This window comes from Medicago truncatula, chromosome 8 (assembly GCF_003473485.1).
Source record: "Medicago truncatula cultivar Jemalong A17 chromosome 8, MtrunA17r5.0-ANR, whole genome shotgun sequence".
Taxonomy (NCBI): domain Eukaryota; kingdom Viridiplantae; phylum Streptophyta; class Magnoliopsida; order Fabales; family Fabaceae; genus Medicago; species Medicago truncatula.
In genome coordinates, this window is record NC_053049.1 from 48,521,557 (window position 1) to 48,547,103 (window position 25,547).

The 25,547-nt window shown below is 32.5% G+C and overlaps 3 protein-coding genes across 3 annotated transcripts; 2 read left to right on the forward strand and 1 right to left on the reverse strand.

The window, feature by feature from the left end:
- The first annotated feature begins 1,039 nt into the window (after positions 1 to 1,039).
- Positions 1,040 to 5,896, forward strand: LOC11406565 (ubiquitin fusion degradation protein 1 homolog). Its single transcript, XM_003630892.4, has 10 exons — positions 1,040 to 1,155; positions 1,418 to 1,467; positions 1,970 to 2,047; positions 2,362 to 2,386; positions 2,478 to 2,510; positions 2,616 to 2,737; positions 2,850 to 2,980; positions 4,287 to 4,510; positions 5,233 to 5,483; positions 5,568 to 5,896. Exons 2-10 carry the CDS (start codon positions 1,465 to 1,467, stop codon positions 5,661 to 5,663), a joined length of 963 nt encoding a protein of 320 aa, XP_003630940.1. The 5' UTR covers positions 1,040 to 1,155; positions 1,418 to 1,464; the 3' UTR covers positions 5,664 to 5,896.
- A 2,531-nt stretch (positions 5,897 to 8,427) lies between these two features.
- LOC11406566 (ankyrin repeat-containing protein At2g01680) lies at positions 8,428 to 11,706 on the forward strand. The gene is made up of 3 exons (XM_003630893.4): positions 8,428 to 8,802; positions 9,320 to 9,729; positions 10,363 to 11,706. Exons 1-3 carry the CDS (start codon positions 8,469 to 8,471, stop codon positions 11,233 to 11,235), a joined length of 1,617 nt encoding a protein of 538 aa, XP_003630941.1. The 5' UTR covers positions 8,428 to 8,468; the 3' UTR covers positions 11,236 to 11,706.
- A 674-nt stretch (positions 11,707 to 12,380) lies between these two features.
- Positions 12,381 to 21,664, reverse strand: LOC11407584 (protein VAC14 homolog). The gene is made up of 20 exons (XM_003630894.4): positions 21,234 to 21,664; positions 21,020 to 21,133; positions 20,185 to 20,250; positions 19,639 to 19,728; positions 19,436 to 19,555; positions 19,284 to 19,312; positions 18,903 to 19,045; positions 18,712 to 18,806; positions 18,084 to 18,170; positions 17,801 to 17,908; positions 17,603 to 17,694; positions 17,327 to 17,408; positions 16,472 to 16,537; positions 15,718 to 15,833; positions 15,483 to 15,603; positions 14,586 to 14,747; positions 14,249 to 14,377; positions 13,677 to 13,745; positions 13,158 to 13,451; positions 12,381 to 12,923 (listed from the first exon to the last, which is right to left on the reverse strand). The coding sequence occupies exons 1-20, from the start codon at positions 21,321 to 21,323 to the stop codon at positions 12,825 to 12,827; spliced, it is 2,172 nt and encodes a 723-aa protein (XP_003630942.3). The 5' UTR covers positions 21,324 to 21,664; the 3' UTR covers positions 12,381 to 12,824.
- Positions 21,665 to 25,547: the final 3,883 nt, after the last annotated feature.

Sequence of the window (25,547 nt, forward strand, 5' to 3'; positions counted from 1 at the left end):
ATTAAAAAATAAAGAAAAGGTTCCCAGCGTGAGTTGAAAAGAGGTGTTTGTGAAATAAATTGTCGAAGAGTAGTTTTTTAAAGTAACATTCAACAGCTTCTGGTCAAAGCTCATTCCATTCAATTTTATGCATTAAAAAAAAAATCTTTTTTTAGTAAGTACTTAATTAATATTGTGTCCGGCCTAACTTCTCCTTAAAAATGTAGAGAAGTTTGAAAAAAGTCGGGTCAAACGATACATTAATCTCCCACAACGACAATGTAGAAACAACTGAATTTGGGAGAAAAAATTGAAAAAATAGTTAAAAATATAAAAATTGGAAAATAATTAAAAGTTAGTAAAAATATAAAAATTAGAAAATAATTAAAAAAAATTGGTTGGGAGCAAAAATGAAAATTCATAGACCATTGTTAAAAAAAACTCAACCAATTAATAGATTACCAAATTACCCCTTATAAGGGAAAAATGGTAAATTCAAGGGACATGGATTTTCTAATTGAATTTTATCTTGATTTTAAATTTGAATCAAATTAAATTCGATCCAATTATACTATAAAATTTAAAATCAAATCTAATCTTTAATCCAATATTAACAAATGAAATCTAATTTAATAATAACTCAATCACAAATTAAAATATAGTAATTTAAATAAAACTTACGATATATATTAGATGATAGAATTCCATCTAAAATTTGAAGATTAATTTTTATGGAAGTCAACCATGATCTTCATATAAAAAAAATCGACAAACAAGCAAGTGCCTGCACGTCAGTTACATAATAATATAATCAATCATTTTTTGGAAAAGTGAAATACTAGCATAGAAATATTTTTTCCTAAAAAAAAAAAGTATAATTTTATTTTGAATTATAGTAAGTAATTCCAGAAATTATTTTTCATAATGTATTGAAAATAAACTTGGAAAATTAAAAAAGATTGTAAATAATTTGGGCTTGTTGTTGAAGGTGGACTGAACTAAAAGCCCAACCCATATTACTGCCACGTAACAAACAGAGCGTGCACTTTACTCTCTCTCTCTCTCTTATATATTCACTTCTCTCTTCTTCATCTTAGTTTCTTTCAACTCTCTCTCACTAAACAATCTTTATTTATATTCGTTTCGTGTTCCTCTTCTCAGATCAACCATTATCAGGTTTTTTTCTCTCTCTCAAATCTTATCAATCTTTTACTTATCGATCCTAATTATTCTTCAATTTTTCCAATGCTTTCTCAATCTTTTAGGGTTTCCTCAATTGCTTTTTTTTTTTAACTGCTTCAATTTTACCACTTCACTCAAAGTGCTTGTTGATTAGTTCAGGAATCTATTTTAATTTGTTTATTATTGTTTTGTATTATATTATTATATAATTTTCTGTTTTTATAAGTTACTCATATGTACAAATTTACTCTCACAGGGAGCTTGAAGACTTGATATTTAGTGTTTCAATCATCACAATACAAAATGGTATGATTCCTATATATGTTTAGGGTTTTGGTTTTCTGTTTTTCAAATTATGTTTTTTTTTATCATTATTTGTACAAGTATTTGATAATGGGAATTTCAAATTATGTTTTTTTAATCATTATTTGTACAAGAATTCGATAATAGGAAACAAAGTGATATTTTTTTTACCTAAATGTAAAAATTTGTAATGGAAACAAATAGTTTAGGGTTTTCATTTTGTGCTTTTCGAATTATGTTTTGTGCAAGTATTTGATAGTAGGAAACAAAGTGAAAAAATATAATATTTTTTTACCTAAAAGTAAAAACTTGTGATGGTAACAAACACAACCTAATTATTTCGTTTCACACCATCAGCATTAGTTATGTTTTTCGCCCTTTCATTGTGTAAATTAATTCATTAATGTTTTTATAACAATGCTAGTTATATGCAATATATCTGCTATGATTGTCGTGATATTTGTTGCATATAACGATTTAACCGCTCCCTTTATGCTTGACACAGTTTTTTGATGGATATGGATATCACGGGACATCGTTTGAGCAGACGTATCGATGTTACCCTGCTTCTTTTATTGAAAAGGTTAGCGTGGTTTTCAGCATCCGATTCTACTATTACGCTCATAGAATTTGAAAATGTTTATTGAGTTAATTTCCATGTCGATTATTTATGACGGTTGTGACATTCTTAATGTTTTTAACCAAATATTTCATAAAATCATCAGCAATATTGTAGCATAAAAAGTCAAATATGAAGAAAAAAACTATCCAATTGACACGTTCTTAATCTCTAGTAGTTAAGATGGGAGTTCTGACATTTTTTAAAGTTTAAATCGGTTATTTAAGAAAAAAAACTAACTTTTCCGTCTTATTGTTTTTTGCATCTAAATCCTGCAGCCCCAACTTGAAAGTGGTGACAAAAGTAAGTTTCAATGTAATTTTTTTTTCTTCTGAATTTTTGGAATTACTCGTTCTATGTGTTCCTGTCTAATGTGAAAATTGTTGTGATACAGTTATAATGCCTCCATCAGCCCTTGATCGTCTAGGTTAGTTATGTCACTGTTGGACCTTTATCCATTTTGCATTCTTTTCCCTGTTGAATATGTATCTTATTTATGGTTTTCAATACTAATATTAAGTTTGATTTGCAGCATCTCTGCATATTGATTATCCGATGTTATTTGAACTTCGTAATGCTGCTGCTGAGCGGGTTTCTCATTGTGGTGTTCTGGAGTTCATTGCTGAGGAAGGCATGATATACATGCCATACTGGGTATGCATCCAAAAGTTTTTGTTTGTTAACATGCTTGTAAACTTGTTTCACTAATATGGTTCTCTTTGAGTTTTGACGTTAATTGAAATGCTCTTCATGGGTTCTTATACAGATGATGGAGAACATGCTTTTACAAGAGGGGGATGTTGTAAGAGTGAAAAATGTGACACTTCCAAAGGGAACATATGTTAAGTTACAGCCTCACACAAAAGACTTCTTGGATATTTCCAATCCTAAGGCTATGTAAGTTGATTTTATGTTATTTTAGTTTAATAAAGCTGTGATATATCCTAACTTATGAATATCGCTTGCAAGGATGCAACTCTGTAGCTTAAATATGTTTCTTCTTCCAATTTTTATATGTGAAACATCATTCATATCATCTTTCAGTGATAGCCATGTTGTTTGATGTCGTGTTTGGTTTAGTGATTGATATTGTGTCTCACTTTCACCCAAAATTCTAACTTTAAGTGTATAGGTCCGTTTTTATTGTAACCAATGTGCACTTTTGGTTATTTTGTAGGTATTGTTTAACTAGTTCAGTGCTATATTTCGAATTTGAAAATTGAGTTGGATCTGACCCCCAGCCAAACACTAGTATACTTGTGTACGTTTTTTTATTGTTATTTACAAAAAAAGTGCAGTCCGGTACTACAAAAATCCTGCCATGGTAGAGTCCATGGAAGGGTTGGATCCATTGAGAATATATTATAGGCTGGTTTCACGTGTTAAACCCGTGACCTTCTAGTCATGCAGTTGTAAATCAAACCATTGTGCCAAGGCTTCCCATTTATTTGTTCATATTTTCATGTTACTGACTTGTCATCTATTATCCTGCCATTTCTCTCATCTCTGAAGAACAATCACATGGAAAATTGGCAATTGAATTCACGTACTGCATCAATAAATCACATTAAATTAAGGGATGTGGTTTGGTTGAAAGCTTGGTTTGTTATCACATTGGTTTTATATGTTTCTGTGACATATCAAGTGAGTCTAAGGAAAAAATCTTACACCATTAGATTTAACCGTGAATGTTCATGATTAAAATATAGTTATGTTGGTTTTATAAGTAGTCACATGACCACCCAAAAACTTTTAATTGACCATCCATGTATTTGTACTAACTGTACTTGACCTATGACTATGTTTACTCTTCTCACTCATTTAATTAGCTGTCTCACTACTAGATACATGATACTTTTTTTTTTTTTTTGAAAGATACATGATACATAGATACCCACACATAATGATGTATAGAGGTTGGTGCATGTTGGACATTTTTTGCATCTATACTCCTTGATATGTTTTATGCAATATTAGAAGTTGTAAGAACTATATTTACCATGGTTTAGAACTAGATTCAGCTACAAGTCTATGAATTCCTGTCCACTATGGATTCAGGGAAGCAATTGTTTCTTCTTATTTCTTTTATGGTTTTGGTTGTTTTAATTCTATCATCGCATCCTCCCTTAGTTCTGTATTTACTTCCAAACACTGACTGGAGTTGGACCTCTGTGTAGATAATTGACCATGTTTTCTCATGCAGCTTAGAAACTACGTTGAGGAATTTTTCCTGCTTGACTACTGGAGATAGCATTATGGTGGCTTACAATAACAAGAAATATTATATTGATATTGTAGAGAGCAAGCCTGCCAATGCTATAAGCATCATTGAGACCGACTGTGAAGTGGACTTTGCCCCACCCTTAGATTACAAGGAACCTGAAAGGCCCGTTGCTCCACGTTCTGCTGGAAAGGCACCAGAAGCTGGTAATGGTTCACCAACAACTTATCTTTGTCATTTTGGTCTCTTGTCTCTGTATGTCTGTGTTGCATGCTGCTATAATTGTTGATGAGGATGCTCAAAGCTGGTCATGCCTCATTGGAGTTACATTCTGGAACTTGATATTCTTAAACGATGTTGTTAATAAATATTGGTTTGTGTTTCTGCTAAAAGGACAAAGATCATTTGACAATATGCTTGGTCTGCTTTTTTATTTTTTTAGTTGACTTTTTATTTTAATAAGGACACATCCAATCTTTAAGAAGCATGATGTTTATGTTTGTTTTTGTAAGTACAAGCTGGTAATATGGATTTGTACCACGATAGTTTTGCCGATAGACAAATGTTACTATATTAGTTGTTCTGTTGGTATTGTCTCCTTTACAGGGTTGGACTCTGGTCCTTTAACTCCTTATATTGGTTTAAACCTTAGCTCAAACCAGTTGAGCTACCCCGTCCCCTTTGTTCTACTATATTGCTGTAGAATAAATAAATATTTTTTAGGCTTTGGATTGTGAAAAATCTAATTATGAAAAATATCACCTGGTTTTTTACCCTTTACTGAGATTTAATTTTTTTTGACCTTTTACTGAGATTTAAAAATATTGCTCAGTTAAAGGTCGCGTCTGTACTGCAGTGATGCTATTCAATGTCATTATCAGTACTTTTCTATGATCAAGACTGACAAAACTCTTGTTCCACCTTACAGATAAAGAAGCCCCTGCTGAAACTGAACCAAAGTTCAACCCATTTACCGGATCTGGGAGACGCTTGGACGGAAAGCCTTTGAATTATCAGCCTCCACCAGTTTCTTCTTCTGGGTCCAAGGACAAGAATCCTGCTGCTCAAAATGTCAATTCACAGCCTTCCACAGCTTCTAGTTCACAAAGTAATGCTCCTCAAACTCAGGGCAAGCTTGTGTTTGGATCAAATCCAAATCGCGGTAAAGAGACTGGAAAGGTAACACTTCTTCTTCTTACCATTTAATTCATATGATTATGTGATTGATGGGACTTATAAGTTTTCCATTTTCTCTCTTTGTAGGCAACTGAGGCAAAAGCAAAACAAGAGCCACCCAAAGAGAAAGAAGAAGATAAGTTTCAGCCTTTCACCGGGAAGAAGTATTCTTTAAGGGGTTGATTAATATATTAACTTAAAACACTTTTAAACTTTTATTACAAGTTACTTCGTTGGCCTGTGTGTGGATCCAAGTCTATTGCAAAACTTGTATCTTTTTTTGTTTATTGTATTATAAGCAAAAGACAGACCGGTAGAAGCCACAAAAAATAACCCGTTTACCTTAAATTATTATTACTTTGTGAATCAACGCATATTCTTCTGTGGAGCAAAGGGATGCAATCCTTTATTTTAAAGGGCCTTTTTATTTGCAGCAAATTCATGTGAGATCCAAAGTGAAACCTTTTGCAGTTTCATCTTTTAGAAAGTTAACAGGTCATTATTGTCTTCTTGTTTCAAAAAGATTTGGTAAATCTGAAGTCTAAGATATTAACTCGAAATGCAGAGTTCCATTGAGCAAAAAAAAAAAAAAAAAAAAAGACCTTTGGTGATAATAATTAACTTTTTAACTTTCAAAAAGTTTTTCAAGCTTTCTAGCTGTTGAACGGAATCATCCTCCAGTTTTGGAGTTGGCACCTTTATTGAAGGAAAATTAACCAAAATTATTGGCGGTCATTTTTTTTGCTCAATAATGGAATAAATGAGAACAACTAGTCAAATGCCAGAGAGACAGACAACCTTAGCATCAGCAAATTATAGGTTGGTCACAAAGTTTTCCAATCGGAAATAAAATTATTGTGCCGATGAGAATTCTTTTTTTAATGCTATGTGAGTGTATAAATTAGACTTTCTCAACTTACACGTAGGAAACAAAATGGTGACAAGAAACTGTGGTGAAATAGTAGAAAGGAAAGGATCCAGTACTCGAACGTCATGATTTTGGACATACTTATGAGCTTTGACGTATTTGAAGGATGCTTTGTCTTTTGACTCTCGAAGGATGAATCTGTTCCCCTAATATTTTTAATTTTTTCTGAATTCATTTCGTTTTTTTGAAGTCAAAACAATGTATTCCTGGTTTTATCAAAAATTTAAGCCGATTTTTTTATTTTTTTTTAAATGGTGCTTGACATATTGTTTTGATAGCTTTAAATTGTCTACATAAGTCCTAAATGGTGTCATGGTAAGAGTTTGATTTCATAGCTGGACACAGTTCAAATCTCAGTTGAAACGTATAACAATCGTTAGTGTTATTGTTATAAATTCTTGAGAGGGAGATCATAAAGAACACTTAAAAAGATTTTTTTAGCGAGGTAGATCATAAGGAACATTTAAAAAGATTTTATTAGCCACATTACATTTTCTATTAAACAAAAATTACGCATGCATTTAATGATGTGTTATCACACCATTTAATGAATTAAAAACACATAATTCGACATACTTATATGACCATACATCAATGGATGCATGTTTTTACGCCAAGAGTATGTATAAATTAATTTTGCGTCTTGTTAACAAGTGTCATAAGGGCATTGTTTAAGGAACCCATAAAAAGAAATTATAAGTCAAACACTTGTTGAAGTTATAAACGTACAATTTCCAATGTAAAAGTTGCTACTTTTAAATGTTTAAACAATGCCCTCATGACACTTGTTAACATTTTCCATAAATTTTTTATTTTTTTAGTCAACGTGTAAGATTATTTCGGATAATTATTTTTTACAACTATCTTTTCCACTTTTTATGGACTTATTATCGTGAGATGAATTATTGTAAAATTATTAGTATTGAATGTATATTTTTATAAAAAAAAAAATGAAAATATTTTAAAATCTATGCTAATATTATACTCAATAATTCAAAATTATATTTGGTTATTACTGTCCTACCCTAGTGAGTCCAATCGCAACTTAACCTATGTTGTTCATGTATGAACAAACAAGGTGTTGTTATGAGTATAGATGGTGTACAGATTCATCGGGTTAATTAGCTTGCTATAAGTGATTGACAATTGGAGATATACTGTAATCATCAAAAAAAAATAACCATTCAATATTTGTTTAAATAATATTCACTTCGTTTTGAAAAAAATTGACACACTTAACTATTTTATTACTATGTCTACTTTTAATTCTTTAATTTATTTTTTCATATAATTTATTAAGAACAATTCTGGGAAAATTAATATCATATAATTTTGTAGAGAGGAGGAAAGGAAGTATAGACAATAGCTTAGCACCATTATAAAGACGCGTGATAAAATATCCACCATAAATAAAAACAAGGAAACAATATTTAACCGCGTTTTCCTCTTTCTCCCTCCCTTTTATCTTTACAGTTACAGACAAAAAAACTGTTAAAATACACAGAAGCTGGTAACAATTGTCACTTTCACTATAAATGTTAACAAAATTTTGATAGGTGATAGTAAAAAGAAAGATAACACTTACATCAAGTTATTTATATTAAATAATATTTTATTTATGCTATCTTCAGCAGATTAATGCCCGATTACTTAACCAATTAGAATAAAAAATAAAGAGCATTGTGGACTAGTAGTGTTGTTATTGTCCCATTATGAAAGTCAATTGAGTTTGATTTTGTGTGTAAAAAAAAAAAAGACTTGACACACCAATCAATCAATAATTGAATTGAAATTAGTAATAAAAAAATAATTGAATGTGATTGAGAATCACCACACCACACCACTTGTTGCACCCAACCATCCACTTATAGCATCAGCATTATCATTATTCCATTCTCTCTCTATTTTCCTTCTTCTTCTTCTTCTTCATTGCTACTCTTTTTATCTATGATGATTATGATGATAGTGAAATTCTTTGACTTCAAGTGAAACATAAACTCAAAAAACTAATAAAAATCATATTTTTACTTTTTTTTTTTTTTTTTTTTTTTTTTTTTGTGATGGAGTCGAAGGGTCTGCGTTTCATGACCCACCAATCAATATTCACCACGGTTGGATCTGGAGACCTTGATGGGTTGAAGAAACTGTTAGAGAAACTTAATAAGGAAGAAGATGGTGATATAAGTAATGGGTCATCATCATCATCTATGTCGGTTTCTGATGTTATGTCTCTTCAAAATGATCATGGTGAAACACCACTTTACATAGCTGCACACAATAATCTGAAGGAAGTTTTCACCTTTTTGATTAAATTATGTGACTTTGAGGTTCTCAAGATTCGTTCTAAGTCTGATATGAACGCTTTTCATGTTGCAGCTAAGCGTGGCCATCTTGGTATTCTACTTATTCACTTTTCTTTTTTTCTTTTGTGTTGGTTTTTTTTAATACTAAGAACCTTTGTTTGGATATTTCTATTATTGGATGAACTTTGTTGATTCTATTACCCATAATCCGGAGATAAGTAAGGTTTGGATTAAGATTGTTTCAGGGTTTCTATTCGTCCTTAACTCTAAAGTTCATTAATCATTTTAGTTCAATCACTTACTTGGTTACTTTAACTTCCAAATTTCAAAAAACATCAAGTTTATTTTATATTTAATTATTGAAGTTTGTAAAATTCTATTGAAACTTTTGTTCTCTTGCATGGTTTTGCTTCACATATTTTGAATTTGGAATACAAAAGACTTTAATTGAATTATTATTTTGTTAAATTTCTGTGAAGATCTACTTCCTGTGATAGAATTGCATAATTGTAATGGATAAACACTGGTAGCAAATGTTACAATCTTGATTGTAATGAATATATAATTAAGTTTTTCAATCATGATGTTAACGTCTAACTTTTTTCCAGATATTGTGAGGGAGATTTTGAGTGCCTGGCCTGCGGTCTGTAAGTTGTGCGACTCGACAAACACCAGTCCCCTATATGCTGCTGCTGTTCAAGATCACTTGGATGTGGTAAATGCTATTTTGGATGTTGATGTCAGCTCCATGTTTATAGTTAGAAAAAATGGGAAAACTGCACTACATAATGCTGTTAGGTATGGCGTCGACCGTATTGTGAAAGCACTTATTGTCCGTGATCCAGGAATAGTTTGCATCAAAGATAAAAAAGGTCAAACTGCGCTACATATGGCTGTCAAAGGACAGAGTACGTCAGTGGTGGAGGAGATATTACAAGCTGATCCTACTATATTGAACGAACGAGATAAGAAGGGTAATACCGCTCTTCACATGGCTACGCGGAAAGGCCGGTCACAGGTTAAACTCATTCTCTTGAACCATGTATAGTTGTAGATTCTTTTTAATAAGATATTGATTTCAGTTTTATTTTAAACTTAAACAAAGTTGTTTATCCGAGATGATGGAAAAATCCAAGATTTCCTGGAATGAATGATAGGAAGGAAGTGAAATTATTTATCAGATTGTTATGAAAATAGAAAAGATGCTTGAACTTCTTCCTATAGGCACTTAACAGTTGATACACAACATTAATGTAAGTCTAATGTGATGCAATAATTTCATGTTAAATGTCGTTGGTCTTCAATAATTTAACACAACAAATTGTATATCGTAACTAACGTAGATTCTTTCAATGAATTTCTCCTCGTACGTTCCACGAGTTCTCAATACTAGTTAGTTACAACTGGAAGCATCATATCACTGGTCTTGGATTTTAAAGCATAGGCTGGGTAAATTTAAGCTATGGTTTATAAGCAATTATATATGTCCTAAACTATCCTCATTCCTTATTAGTTGAGGCTCATTTATATACATAATGGAACAAAATGAATGCTTGTGTCCTTTCATAATTTGCTTGTCTTTTGTTGCAATAAATTCTTCCTCTCATTTTGTATTTTTGTTGTCTTTACTGACAAATGGTTCTTTTGTCAGATAGTGAGCTATTTGCTAAGCTATGCAGCTGTGGATGTTAATGCCATCAATAAGCAACAAGAAACAGCCTTGGATTTGGCAGATAAACTGCCATATGGATCGTCAGCTTTAGAAATCCAAGAAGCACTTTCAGAATATGGTGCTAAATATGCAAGACATGTTGGTAAAGTAGATGAAGCCATGGAACTTAAACGAACAGTGAGTGATATAAAGCATGAGGTGCAGTCACAGCTCATACAAAACGAAAAAACTCGCCGACGAGTTTCCGGTATAGCTAAGGAATTGAAAAAACTCCATAGAGAAGCCGTTCAAAACACCATTAACTCTGTCACAGTGGTTGCTGTTCTTTTTGCCTCAATAGCATTCTTGGCTATATTCAATTTGCCGGGTCAATATATTATGAAAGGATCACATATAGGAGAATCTAACATTGCGGATCATGTTGGATTCCAAATTTTCTGTCTCTTGAATTCGACGTCTCTTTTCATTTCTCTTGCAGTTGTTGTTGTTCAAATCACTTTGGTAGCTTGGGACACAAGGGCTCAAAAGCAGATCGTGTCTGTTGTTAACAAGCTAATGTGGGCTGCTTGTGCTTGCACGTGCGGTGCTTTTTTGGCGATAGCTTTTGAGGTTGTTGGAAAGAAAAAATGGATGGCTATTACCATAACTGGTTTAGGGATACCAATTCTAGTTGGGACTCTGGCAAGCATGTGCTACTTTGTTTTTCGACAACATTTTGGCATTTTCCAAAGTGATTCCCAGAGACGCATCAAGAGAGCAAGTGGAAGCAAATCCTTCTCATGGTCTTACTCTGCAAATATATCAGATATAGACGAATACACTTCAGACATTGAGAAGATCTATGCTTTGTAAGCTGGTGATTGAGTGCTACCACGCAATATAACACTGAATATGTATAGTATAATCCAAATCAGTTTTAACAATTATCGATACTTTATAAAGTTATAATCATTTTGATTTGGTAAAAATGCTGATGAGGATCAAAATATCAATGATTATAGTTTTATAATATATCAGTGGTTGTTAAAAGTCAGTCCATTATCGACAAGAACTTTCCTGATAGCACCATATTGTATAGATGTAGAGGATCTAATTTCCTGTTTCCAGCTTTTAACTGAAACCTGAGGAGTTACGGATGGCACTTCAGTGCCTTTGATGTTTCCTTACCTGGATTTATCTCTCTAGTTATCAGCTTGAAGTTTTAGGTTGTGCCTGGCAAACTCTTTAGGTTTGCATTTTCTATTGTCTGTGATTATATAATTAATAATCAGCACTTGTAGATGTATGTATATATGTGATAAAAGGAAAAGGCATTTATGTAAAGTATTTCAAGCAACACGTACAAGAGAAGTGCTTCCTCCCTAAGCCTGCTATGATAGAAAATTAGAGGATGAAAAGTTGAAAGGAGAAAAAAAAAATTAGGTCCGTTTGTTTAGGTTTTTTAACAGAAATTTTTAAGGAAATTTTCAAAAAAAAAAAATTCTTGAATAGTTTATCTTAAAATATAATTCTAAGTATTTCATCATTTTGTTATAATATTTTTTGGATACTAAATTTTTGAAAAAAATCTCTAAAAAAAGGCTATTTCAAATAGCTTTTCATAAAAATCATTTTTGAAAGATGTCATAAAATATGTGATTTTTATTATATAAAATCTCTAACAGTGAATATTTAAGTTAGTGAATGCCAAAATTTCATTTTTAATCTATGTTAAATGAGTTTGAAATGACTTCTACTATTTTTGAGTAAATTACAAAAAAAATCTATTTTACAAATACAAAGAAAAATCCATTTTTTTTTTTTTAAATCTATAACAAACGGGCACTTGGTTAAAATTTGTAAACATATTACAAACTATTTTAATAGGTTGTTTCAAATACTTACCACATCTAAAAGTATTGATGGAAACAAATCAAAGAGAAAAATGTGTTTGCATCCTTCTAGTTATCAGAAGTTTACAACGAAATCAAACAAAAAACAAAATCACGCGTCTCGTATTACGCCAACTTAGACACTAAGCAAGCATCTAATTTCATTATATTATTAATGTATTGTATAGTATGTATGCAAAACGCCACATGAAAAGCAAGTACTAAACAATAAGTAACTTTTTCTCTAAAAATAAAGTATCCCCTCTGTCCCACACGGTTTTCAGCAAAAAACAACATAACCATGTGGGTATCTATCAAGTTTACAAGTTCAAAAGAATAGCCCGGCCCGGCCTGGCAAAGCACAGCCCAAGCTTTTGATCTTCATTCCAAAACCCACTTTTCACCATCCCAACTTTCTTCTATGATGATGAAAAGTGGGAGCAGTAGAATAAAACCAGCTGCTATTATGATTTACAATTGTACAAATCAATACCCCATCCCATTCAAAGTTCAAAATGCACATACACTTGGATTGAATCAGTGCATAATAAAGACTGATTCAATAACATTCTAGCTAGCTCTCTTGGATGATCTTGGTGGAACATTAAGCTCACTCAAATGAGGTCTCCTTGTTTCCTCTTCTCCTTCTTCTAGCCTTTGTACCTCCTCCTGCATATAGGGACAAAAGATAAAATAAGTTGAATTGTTTCCATATAAGCTATTAACCTGTTTTTATATAAGCCATCCTGGAGAACTTATGGAAATAAGCTGAAAACAATGTATGAACATGTCTAAGTTGTTTCTATAAACTATCCCAAACAGTCTCACAAGTGTATATGCCAGTAGATAAGCTCAATTCAAATAGACCCTATATTTAACATGTAAAGTGAACAAGCAAACAACCTTTGATACTGAGGTGGAAGTTTTGCGCGTCTGTGCCTGATTTCTAAAAAACTCGCGATGCTGTTGCTGCATTTGATGAAACTGGTGTAGCCTTGCAACAAAATTTATTCCATTGTGTGGGTCCCCATTGTCCACAGCTACATTACCATCCTCTGTGATGTGAGATCCACCAGAGATGTGATGGAGAAATTGATAGGGGTTCCCATTGGATGATTTCTTCAAGTGGTCACCATTGAAAGAATATGATGGCACCGCTTTTAAACGAGTTTTTAGTACCTTGAAGGCAGCACTTTGCTGCATAAGTGATATAAAATGTGGAGTCAATACAAACGGGGTCCATGTCTATCATCAATATTACTTGGAGTTGATACATTAAAAGAAGAATTTGATGCACTAATTTGTACAAATATGAATCACGTGATAAATAGTATAGTTTTACAGCGAATGCAATGATATACACCAGTAGAGAGGGTGATACAATATTTCAAGTTACAAAAAAAGTAATAAAGTTTCACGTACCTGAGGAAGCAACATCAGAAGACCATACAGTGCTTTAAATAACCATGTATATCTTCCAGGTTCCAGAAGCTGCAAAATTAAATAACCATTTAGGTTCATAAGACAAACAAATATAAAAACAACTATACAAAATATGTTAGGCTCCCAGATAAGCTCTCAAATTTCTTAATAAGGATCCTCTCCCAAGCTATCATACTGGACTGTTATACAAAATGAAAGATACAAGTCAAGCCTGGGCCCTAGGATTTCATTCAACTCGTTAACAGTTCAGCCCATTAACTGTTCAAATCTTTATTGTTATTCAATTAGTTATAGGAATAATAAATATATATATATTAGTATCTTGTATGATGTAAGATAAATGCTGGAATAAGAAATGGAAATAAAATAAAAGTTTAGCAGGGAAAAGATTCTGATCATTAAAACGCAAAACTAACACCTCCACAATAACAATACCTAACCAGACTAAATGTAAAATATATAATGTATTACAAATATTAGAGTATACATGTACTATATGTAGTATATCAAAAACACTGGAATCTGTGTGAATGTTATAATTAATTAATCACCTGCAATCTTAGATAAGCAAAGACCGGAGTTTCCAGCAAACGAATCAATTTATCCAGCTGTACTAAGAATTTGACATTGATATCCTCCTCTGCCAGAGATTCAATCACCGTACTAGCATGTTGGTAAGTCTGTCAAAGAAGATAATTTATATTACAAAAAATATGCACATAATTCAAATAAAGCTTAGCACTTATACACAAATACACATTCAAAAAGTGCATGTGTGTGTCATTTTAAATTCAAACTAATATCAAAACCAAGCCAACCCCACCCAGTGAGAAAAAAAAACATGGTTATTGTCGTTGCAATGAAAACCAAATTATTATAGATACGTACCTGAGCTAAGAAGCAAAGACTTATAATCGCCATTGGAGAATGACACCATGAGGCATACAAAGAAACATATAAATCCTTCCCAGCAGGATTTACCAGCGATTGCTTCAAAAGAACTCTCATCTCAGATAGTTCTGATGATGTAAGTAAGATCAAATTCAAAGCCTGCAATTTTTTTGAAAAGGGAAGAAAAAAAAAATCAAATGCAGATGAATAAAACATCACTACGTTATTAGATTGGCTTAAGGTCAGGCACGTGAAAAGAACGTGTGTGTGTGTGTGTTCAAAGATTGCATATATTTTGGACATAGTAAGTCAACTGCAACATAATCTGGTTAGTTATACACATATCATCAACTTCTCAGAAATTCATTGAAACTCCCTGCTGGATCTTTGGCTCTACTAATACTGGGAATGGCTCCTCCCAATTTTCCCTCATGTGTTATCAATCTCACCATTGAAGGGAAATAATAATTGCACATAATACTGTAAGAAACATTCAGTAGTCAGCACTGTTAAGTGCAGTGCAACAATATAACTTTCCCAACAATAGTATAAGGCCAGCTATTTGCAATTTCGAGCAACAAAAACAATCTTAAACCAATGTGGGAGTCGGGTATATATGCATATTATCCAACAGTAAGGCTCTATAGGACTTCTATGAGTACAAACGGAACAAGTTAGCTAGCTAGGAGTTGACGGGACATATGAAATCCATTGTATAGTGTTGATAAATGCAAGCAAATAAAATATATCAAGTAAAAGTTTCATGCAAGTCAGAAGTGTACAGAGCAAAGTTAGCTAGCTATTGATTAAATAATATTTGGTTTTGGTGGTGAGAGGCTACAGATCAGAAGTGTACTGCAGCTTTTTATTTAACTCAGAAAAAAGAGGATCTACCTGAACCATAATTGATGCAAAATTCAAATCAGATTCCCCCTCTAGTATTGTAGAAAGTTCACGGTACACTCTTTCAGCATTCAGAAGCACACAAAGCCTGCGGATTATTAAAGCCCCGCGCCTAGAATATAATACAAAGTTAAAACTAAAATATAAAAGTGGAAATTACTAACTAAAACATATTTTAGCAAAACCATATAACTTAAGAAAATTTGGATCTAGGAAAACAGCTTACTTCTCCAAAAGTGAATTGTCTATCCGGAAATTGTGCATCAGGAAAACAACAAGCTGACGAAAGTGCTGAGGATCTTTTGCGATGCATGCATGAACATCAAGAACTAGAAGAACAACCTATTACGGACAATTCAAGTGAATTTCTTATTTGTACAGAGTGAATAATATTGTAAATAAAGGATAGGAGACACTTTAAAATATCATTTTATTCAAGCTGCAGTCAAGAGTCAATATACAAAATATCAGAGTGAATATACAAAATATCTCAGAAAAAGACTTCTAACATAACCTATACTACGGTTTTTCCAAAGAAAAAAAGGAAATTTAGATTGTGAGTGTGCGTGAGTGTCTGTCAGTGTGTGTGTGTGTGTGTGTGTGAGATAGAGAGAGAGAGAGAGAGAGAGAGAGAGAATAAATGGGGGAGCATAGGAGTTCCTCCTAAATAGGAGTATATTTAATTATATCTATTTCTTCACAACTCTTCTCTCCTAATTATAATATATAGCAGTATCCAGAATTATTCTTTCAATTATGACTATATTTAACAATATCTTCAACCGGTGTACCACTAGCCCCTCCTTGTTTATCCTTTATATGCTTTTCTAATTTGGGGACTTTTATTAATAATCCCCTAACTATCAGAAATATAACACTAAGATAACATACAATTAAACCAATGTTTGCACAAAATTTTTACAAATGAATGATTTGATGAAATATATTTATCAAAAAACGGTATCAGGATATAAGGCTACCTCATCAGATGGATCTGAAAGTGCCTTGAGCAGGGTGTCGAATATGTCATTCAGAAACTGCAAACACTGTTTCAGACATGAGAAGTAAATGTTAATGCTTAATATGAGCACCAAAATATCTAATTGACATAAAGGAGATACCGAAAAACTTTAACAGAGCATTCCAGGTAAAGGGGTATAATGATTACTTAAAGAAAGGGTTGACATTAATAAATAAAGAAAATTCTGCACAAAAGAGAAGAGAATGACATGAAATATTGGTAGGTAAATGAATACTATTAGACAGCCATGAAATACCATAATCATTTTTCTTTGGCCTAGACTAGTGAAAGTTAAATGAAGAAAATTCTGCACAAAAAGGACGAGAATGACATGAAATGATGGTAGATAAATGTATAGTATTTTACAGCCATGAAACGCCGTTATTATTTCTAAGTGGCCTAGACTGGTAAAAGTAGTTACTATAATTAAATAAGGTCAAAAATTATATTAGAGTCCGAATTTTTGGACTACGGGAAAGAAAATCATGCTGCCTCATCTCATTTGATATTTAGGAAGAGCTAGAAGGTGCAGATAAAAAACAGCGGAGTATATTTGCTAAGCAGCACTCATCAACTAGAGAGTTCACACTCCCAATGTACTTTAACCAAAAACCTATTATGACATAGGGCATAAACAACAACAACTGGTTTCCACTGACCCCATAATTATCCAAAAGGGTCTTAGCGTCTTGCAACTGAACCGTAATGACAGAGAACTCTGATGGGGATATGAAGAAAGTAGATGAACTCTCAGATGTACAGGGACCTCAAAAATTGATAAAATAAAAGCTGGATTCAAGAAAAATCTAGTTACCTCAGTGCGATATTTATTTAAAAGGGTTGCTATCCAGTGCAAAGCTTCAATTCGAGTAGCTTCCCATTCACTAGATAACTGCCTGATCAGCCAAACCAACCCGGAATCATTCGACAGAATAATCAGTGAAAAATAGAAATGGATACACAAAAGATCCTCTATAATTTCCAAATATCTTCCAAGGTGGTCAAGCCACCGTGCAAATCCAAAACATTTCAATTGCATGCATCACAAAACTAAGACCTAGCCTCTTTTCCAATGATATAAAAACTATACCTCCTGGCAATAGAGAGGATGGATTCTACATCAAATGCTTCAGCTGGATCAGCCTTGATACCACGTAGCGCTTCATTGGTTTCACGGGCAACCTTACACATATACCAGATATAGCTTCAAATTTTTGTTTTGCATGGAGAAGAAAAATAGAAAGCATGAAGGCAAAAAATAAATAAAGAGAGGCTCAAGTGAACCTACAACTCTAATTTTCTCTTCTTTATCTGATATACAAGGCAAAATGGCTCCAAGAATGTCTGCATAATATGGAACAAGCTGGTCTCCACCAAGTTTGACAAACTCGTTTATCTGTTAAAATAAGGCGCATACATAAAGCTATATAAAATCCAAATGAAACACATCAGTAACATTTTTACTTTAGTTATAAAAGAAAGATTGGTTTGAGAAACTTCCACGATTAAGCATACAGTATGGTAACAGTAAATACTTGTCAATTAAGTCAGAGAATTGCAATAATACTTACCCATGTGATAGATGTTAGCCTCGTAAACTCATCTGGAGAACCTGCCCTCTGTACCAGTATTTCAGCCATTCGACCATAATCTACAGACTTCAAGAGTAACACTGTTCGAGTCAGAAAATGATAAAGGACCCAAAAAGGGGATAATGGCAAAAAAGAAGAAATGGACTCTGAAAAGTCACAAAATCCTTAGGTTTATTGATGTGTTTAGCCCTTGCAATTAGGCGGCATTTAAAAATTCGTCCCTGTAATTGCTAATCCTGGCATTTTAACCCTGCAATTGTTAATCGTTTAAAATTTGGTCCTTGGACCAAATTAATCACTGCCACGTCACTAATTTGATGACGTGGCAATCACTGTCACACATGAAATTCCAATTTTGCCCTTAAGAAGAGGACAAAATATTGAAGAAAGAATTGGAAACCCAGGGGTAAATTTGGAATTTCATGTGGCGTGGCAGTGATTAAGTGGGGAGAGGGACGAAATTTTAAATGATTAACAATTGCAGGGTTAAAATGCTAGGATTAGCAATTACAGGGATGAATTTTTAAATGCCGCCTAATTGCAAGGGCTAAACACATCAATAAGCCAAATCCTTATAGTTCAATCAAAAAGGGAAAAAGAAGCTTACTGGTGAGTTCTTGATTTCTTGAAGAAACTCTGAAAGAGCTGAATCAGCTTGTTGACGTATTTCATGACTCGAATCACTTAACATATTAAACAATCCTGAGAAGTTCACATTCAGTTAGGCAGTTGACATCCACTTTGTATAAAAAAATGTAGAAAACGAAAAAAGGATCATTCTTCAAACAATGTGCTCACCATCAAGAAAATCAGGAAGAAAACCCAGCATATCAATGTCTGGGACGCTGTCCAATACAGTAATCCATCCTACCAAAAACTGGCGGACAAATGGATTCAATACATTCATGCGCTCCCTCAGCAATGGTATAAATTCTTCGATACTAAATATCAGAAATGAAAAAAAGGAGGAAATGAGGCAGAGTAAACTGGAATAGAGAGGAATAACTTGACTTTCATCATTTCATTTTGGAAATGGAAAGTGAAAGTTGCTTCATTTAGTACGACTATTGAAGCTCTGTGCAAAAGTTGCACATAAGAGATTCTGCACCTACAGTTCCTCAGAAAACAAAAAACACTAGATACAGAGAAACAAATAATGTATACGTGAGAATAATGCACCTGAATTGATCACTTTCAGTCACAATATCCTGTTTCAACAGAGAAAGGTGTAATCATCAGTTGATCTAAAGGAAACAAAAACTAAAATTATTGTAAAATAAATTCCTAATAAGCATACAAAGGCTTTAATGGAGTCCAGAAAAAACGTATACCTTCACAAGCCGATCTAAGAGGTGAGCAGCACTTTGTACGTTTGGATCAGAATCTGCAGAAAGCTTGCATAAGGCATCAAAGATCTGGTTGAAGAATACAATAAAATCCCCTCTCACAACCTGACAAAAATTAAAAGATGCCATTAACATTAGTAGATGATTGGATCAAATCTGTACACAAATCTGCGCAATAAATTTATCACCTTAGCTATGTTATATAATGCTTCGCAAGCATAATAACGAACTCTGCTATCTTGGTCGGAGAAAGAACTTAGCACAGGGGGCACAATTTGCTGTTGAGTACAAAGATTATATCTAGGTAAGACAGATGGTGAAAAGCATAGATATGTTTCAGCATGTCAAAATAAGCTCAATAACAAGGTAAAGGTTAATGCACGCGTGCAATAAATCTTTCCAAAGAATAAATTGCTCATGAGCGTAGATATGATCTAGCTCGCCGAAATTCAAAAGATTTTCAATTCTATCACATAAGGTATTACCACTTTTTCCTTTCTGATTTTACCTAATCAGAAAGTTGGCATATTCGGTGTCCATGAAAAGGATTTGAAAATTGCGCGCCAATAATTGTTTCATGTAACCAAATTTATCAAGTGTGTCCAAGTAAGGTACCATTAGACCCATTTCTCAAGTGGAAACAGACATCATTGTAATGCATAAACTCATGATAAAAAAAAAAAACTAGGGAAAATTTCAAAGAGTATATTGTAAATTACTGAGCAAACCCTAACCTCAAGATGCTGAGGTGCTTCAGAAGTCAACCCAACAGTTGCAGCAGCTAATCCTATCAATCCTCCCTTCATTCAAAATAAACTTTTTTTTAGCAAATAAAAGAAAATCATCAACCATATAACATGACCAATGCATTGAATCCAAATAAAATCATCAACCATGTAACATGATCAATGTATTGAATCAAAGTTAAATAAAATCATCAACCATGTAACATGATCAATGTATTGAATCCAAATAAAATAAAATCATCAACCATGTAACATGATCAATGTATTGAATCCAAATTAAATAAAATCATCAACCATATAACATGATCAATGTATTGAATCCAAATTAAATAAAATCATCAACCATATAGCATGATCAATGTATTGAATCAAAGTTAAATAAAATCATCAACCATGTAACATGATCGATGTATTGAATCCAAATTAAATAAAATCATCAACCATATAACATGATCAATGTATTGAATCCAAGTTAAATAAAATCGTCAACCATATAACATGATCAATGTATTGAATCCAAGTTAAATAAAATCGTCAACCATATAACATGATCAATGTATTGAATCCAAGTTAAATAAAATCGTCAACCATATAACATGATCAATGTATTGAATCCAAATTAAATAAAATCATCAACCATATAACATGATCAATGTATTAAATCCAAATTAAATTAAATCATCAACCATATATCATGATCAATGTATGAATCCAAATTAAATAAAATCATCAACCATATAACATGATCAATGTATTGAATCCAAATTGAATAAAATCACATTTTTTTCAATTTTTTTGGAGGCAAAATAATTAAAACTTATACCTTCCTGTGATTGGCATGTGGTGAATAAGTGAATTCATTAGTCATCAAAGTGATAACAGCCGCAATTTTATCATGATCACCATTACTGGCTAATTGCTTCACTATATTCTCAATCTACACAAAAACCCAATTCATATTTCATCATAATTCATAAACCCCAAATTGAAAAAATTGAATCTTTTTAAAGAAAAACCAAAAGGGTCAAAGAAAAAACCTCAAGAGCAGCATTTTTGCGCTTCTCATAGAGCTTATCAGCAAGATTACGAAGAACGGCTGCCGGAATTGCCGATAAAGCGTCGGCCATAGCAACAGCTGCCAAGGTGGAAAACAGTGGATTGTTGAAAAGTGAAAATTTTGAGTTATGAAAATCGTTTTCGGATTTTTTCTTGCTCCAAACGAAACATTACAATTTTGGGTTCTTATTTTCACTGAAAAAATCGAAAGTTCGAAAATTTACTTTTGGAGGGGATAATGACTGACGTGGAAAGCGACTGAATTTGGAAAATTATTTGGAATTTTGGGACAATCAAGATCTGATAAAATTTGGGGGATTGAATTGAGAACAAAAATTGAAATTCAATTGAAACCTAATTGGATTTTTTCCCTTTTCTTTTTTTAATTTGAAATGAAGTTATGGAAATTATTGAAAGTGTAAATTTTTGACTGAGTGAAAGCAGTAAATATTAAAAGGTGGTAATTTTTCTTTCAACTATGTGCCTTGCTTTCCCACTAGTGCCAACCAGCTTAAGCTTAGGTTGAAAGTTGAATGTTGCAATTGAGTGGTGATTATAATTACATGATTGTCCTCTATTATTATTATTATTTTATTTTTTCCAAAAAAAGAAAAAAACAATATTCATTTTTTTAAGTTGATACAGTCCATGGATACAATATAAATTTAAAATAGCTAGAAACAAGAAAGATGAATTTGCAAACAAACTTACAACATTCATGATAATAGCATAAAATAATAAAGTACATGGACCTACAAATGAGGATAATAACATAAAATGACAAAGTACATAGACCTACAAATATGACTTATATTCAAATGTCTGAAATACTAAGTCTTTAAATTTTTAACGTTGACGACGTCAATATCATCAAATAGACCTCCACTAGATCAAGGTTAATCTTCCGACCTGAATCAAATAAACAACGCATAAGATGGGAAATAAAAAAAAAAATACTGCACAAAAATGAAAAAATCAAAACAAACAACGATGCGCTATTGTAACAAAAAACAACGACGATAGGCTAAGATAACAAAATCGCAAAAATTAAAAATATGTTAAAATCACTTATTTATCAAAAATAAAATAAAGAGAAACAATTTAGAGAGGTAATTTCGAGTCAAACATCTCTAAACAATCCATCTTCGGTATATCTAGAAGAAGAAAAAAAAACAGCGATGGCTAGATTATTATTATTATTATTATTATTAGAAAAATGTTAATGAGTGCCCTTAGGGCACTCTTTATGGGTTTAAAATAGTAATATTTTATCAAAATGTGTGCATTCAATACATTGAAAATTGAAATGTTTAACTTTTTAAATAAATACTCCTTCCGTCCTAATTTATAAGCAAAAAACACTAATTCACACTTATTAAGAAAACTAACACTTAGTGATTTGAAGTATAATTTTTTGTATTCTCCTTGAAATAAGTTTCATGGAAAGATGTAAAAATAATTCTCATTGGTTAAAAATTATGGAGAAAATAAAAAGGAGAACACATTGAATGCAATTTGCATTTAATTTTACATTGAAAAAGATGATTTGTTTGAAAAAATATAATAATAGCATAAAAGTTGGTCTTTTTTTGCTTATATTTTGAGAAAAAGAATATGAGAATTTTTAGCTTATATTTTAGGACGGAGGGAGTACATTTGAGAAATTTCTTTTTTTGAAATCCTTAAAGAGAGTGCCTTTAGGGCACTCGTTAACAAGACCCTTATTATTATAATAATAATAATAATAATTATTATTATTATTATTATTATTATTATTGTTGTTGTTGTTGTTGTTGTTGTTGATACATGGTCTCGTAGATTCTTTTTGTTACAAAGCTAAGAGAAACAACGAGCGAAGGAAACAAAACGGAAAAAGAAAACACTATAATCTACGAAACTAAGATCTCATTAAAAGTGAGGTTTAATAGGGTTAACGGAGGAGATGTGTGAACCATGATCTTCAAAGAAAAAGACTAGACTTAACTGAAAAGTTAGCATATCTATTACCCATAGTCAATAGCGGCCAATAGTGTTGCTATAGCGGCCGCGCGGTGCGGTTTGGTGCCGAACCGCCACGCAACAAGCCATAGTGTTGCCATGTGAGATAGCGGCCGCGACGTCTGCTATAGCAGCGCAACGCTGCGTAGCGGTTTTGCGAGTCGGGTTGCGTTTTAAAACCGCTATTACATTTTAAGAGAAAATACACAATTGTCCTTGGTTTTAAAAATAAAACAAGGGTATTTTGGATATTTTCTTCAAACCCTAAAATTTCAATATTCGCTCTTCCTCTTTCATTCTTCTGAAAAACACATGACGACGTTTATCTCCAAAATTGAAAAATATGTTGTTCATCTTTGCTCGCCGTAACGCCGCCATCGCACCGTAAAACACCACCGTTCATCTCTGCTCGCTGTAACACCGTCGTCGCACAGTAAAACACCATTGTTTCTCGCGTCGTTGTTCCTCAGATTGGTTATGAAATAGCGATCATAGTGCTATGCGCTATCCCGCTATAGCATTTTTGGATTCAGCCGCTACGCTCTATCCACTATTAACCACTATGCTATTACCTTCGCGAAGGGTCGGACAAACGCTTATATCCAAGTGCAATGATATTTTTGAAAAGAAATATAATAAATTACATTGTTTTTTTGTTTTTTGACCAAACATTGTTTTTTTTTGTTTAAACATATCTAATAGTCACATTCAACTTCCACTAATGAACTTTGGCTAATCCAAGTGTGAATATGGCTGGTTGTTCAAAAAGAGAATTTTGACAAACCATTGAAGAAATAGATGGCGTGTGGATATGTCTTCCATATGACCCTCTTGTGGATTTGAAGAAATAATGTTATGCATGTCCAAATTTGGTTGTAGACTCAAGAAATACGTCAACCAGTTTTACTGTTAGATATAGCAAGTAGTGTGTTTTCTCCAATCTCATAAATCAAGAAGAATGGAAAGAGGATGTTCCTTGAAATCTCGTAAACTACACAAAAATTGTTTTGAATTTTTTAATGGTGGTTTTCTCGATATCATGGGATATAATAAAAATACAATATGATTTATATCAAAACTATATATTTTTTTATTTTGATCACAGCTATTATTTTTTGTAAATTGTGATTTTTATAATGACATATCAATGAAAAGCAACCGATGCATATTTCTCTAGCGTATTTTACATGTATACAAATTTTATTATAAAAAATTGTTAATTGTATTGTATCCTAAATTTTTAAAATTTCGTGTATATGCATGCACATATTGTATTGTACCCCATCCATATTATGTATTCGGGTTTCGTAGGAGTGAGTTTTCTCCAATCTCATAAATCAAAAGGAATGGAATTAGGTTGTTCCTCGGAATTTCATCTTCTTCGAAAATTAAATAGTTAGCATGGGGAAGCATTCTTCAAAGATGTATTGATTGCGTCATTTAATTTGATAACATGTTGGCTTTTACGGGAATGGCATAATCAATACGTCTTTGAAGAAAGTTTAATGGTACTTATGATTTCTTATATTCTTCAATTAGCTCGAGATGAGGCAAAAACATACCGTATATAGAGGGTACCTCGGAGTCGAGTGCGTGAGATCATAACATGTGGATGCGGGATCTACTCTGTGAGGAGAGACGCACGCGTATATAATATCATAACGCATCTTTATTTCATCTGAAGTTCCTTACCCATAGGCGCAAATTATTGCATAAGACGTCTTCAAATCAAGGTTAGGAAGTTAACTAGGGCTACGAAGTAAACCCTGAAGCGACAAATAAAAAAATAAAATTTGATACACGAATATTCTTACGCATGGTAACGAAGAAGGTTGTAGCCAAAATATGAATCGTTAAGGCTATAGCGCACAAATCGGCTATTTAATTGACAGGGTTTGTCGTAATGCGAAGAGTAAAGTGTTAAGATAATAATGGAAAATTACTAAGAGCAGTAGAAAATAATTATTATTATATGCAAGTTTTTTTTTTACTAAAAGATATGATATTCATTCAATTAAATTGATAGAGTACATAATGAATACGTAAACTAAAAAACATAAAGAATGGATCTTCGAACAAACTCACAACATATAAGTTAATAGCATAAAACATAAAAAATGGTTGCAAATAATTTGATAAAATCAAAGTCAATGTACTATTCATGCCTACGGATTTACAATGTTGGCAACCTAGTCATTGATTGAACTTGTAATTAATCGAGGTTGATATGTCGGTCTGAACCAAACATACACCGCAATAAAATGGGAAATCAAGCAAAGTTGCACTAAGATGAGGAA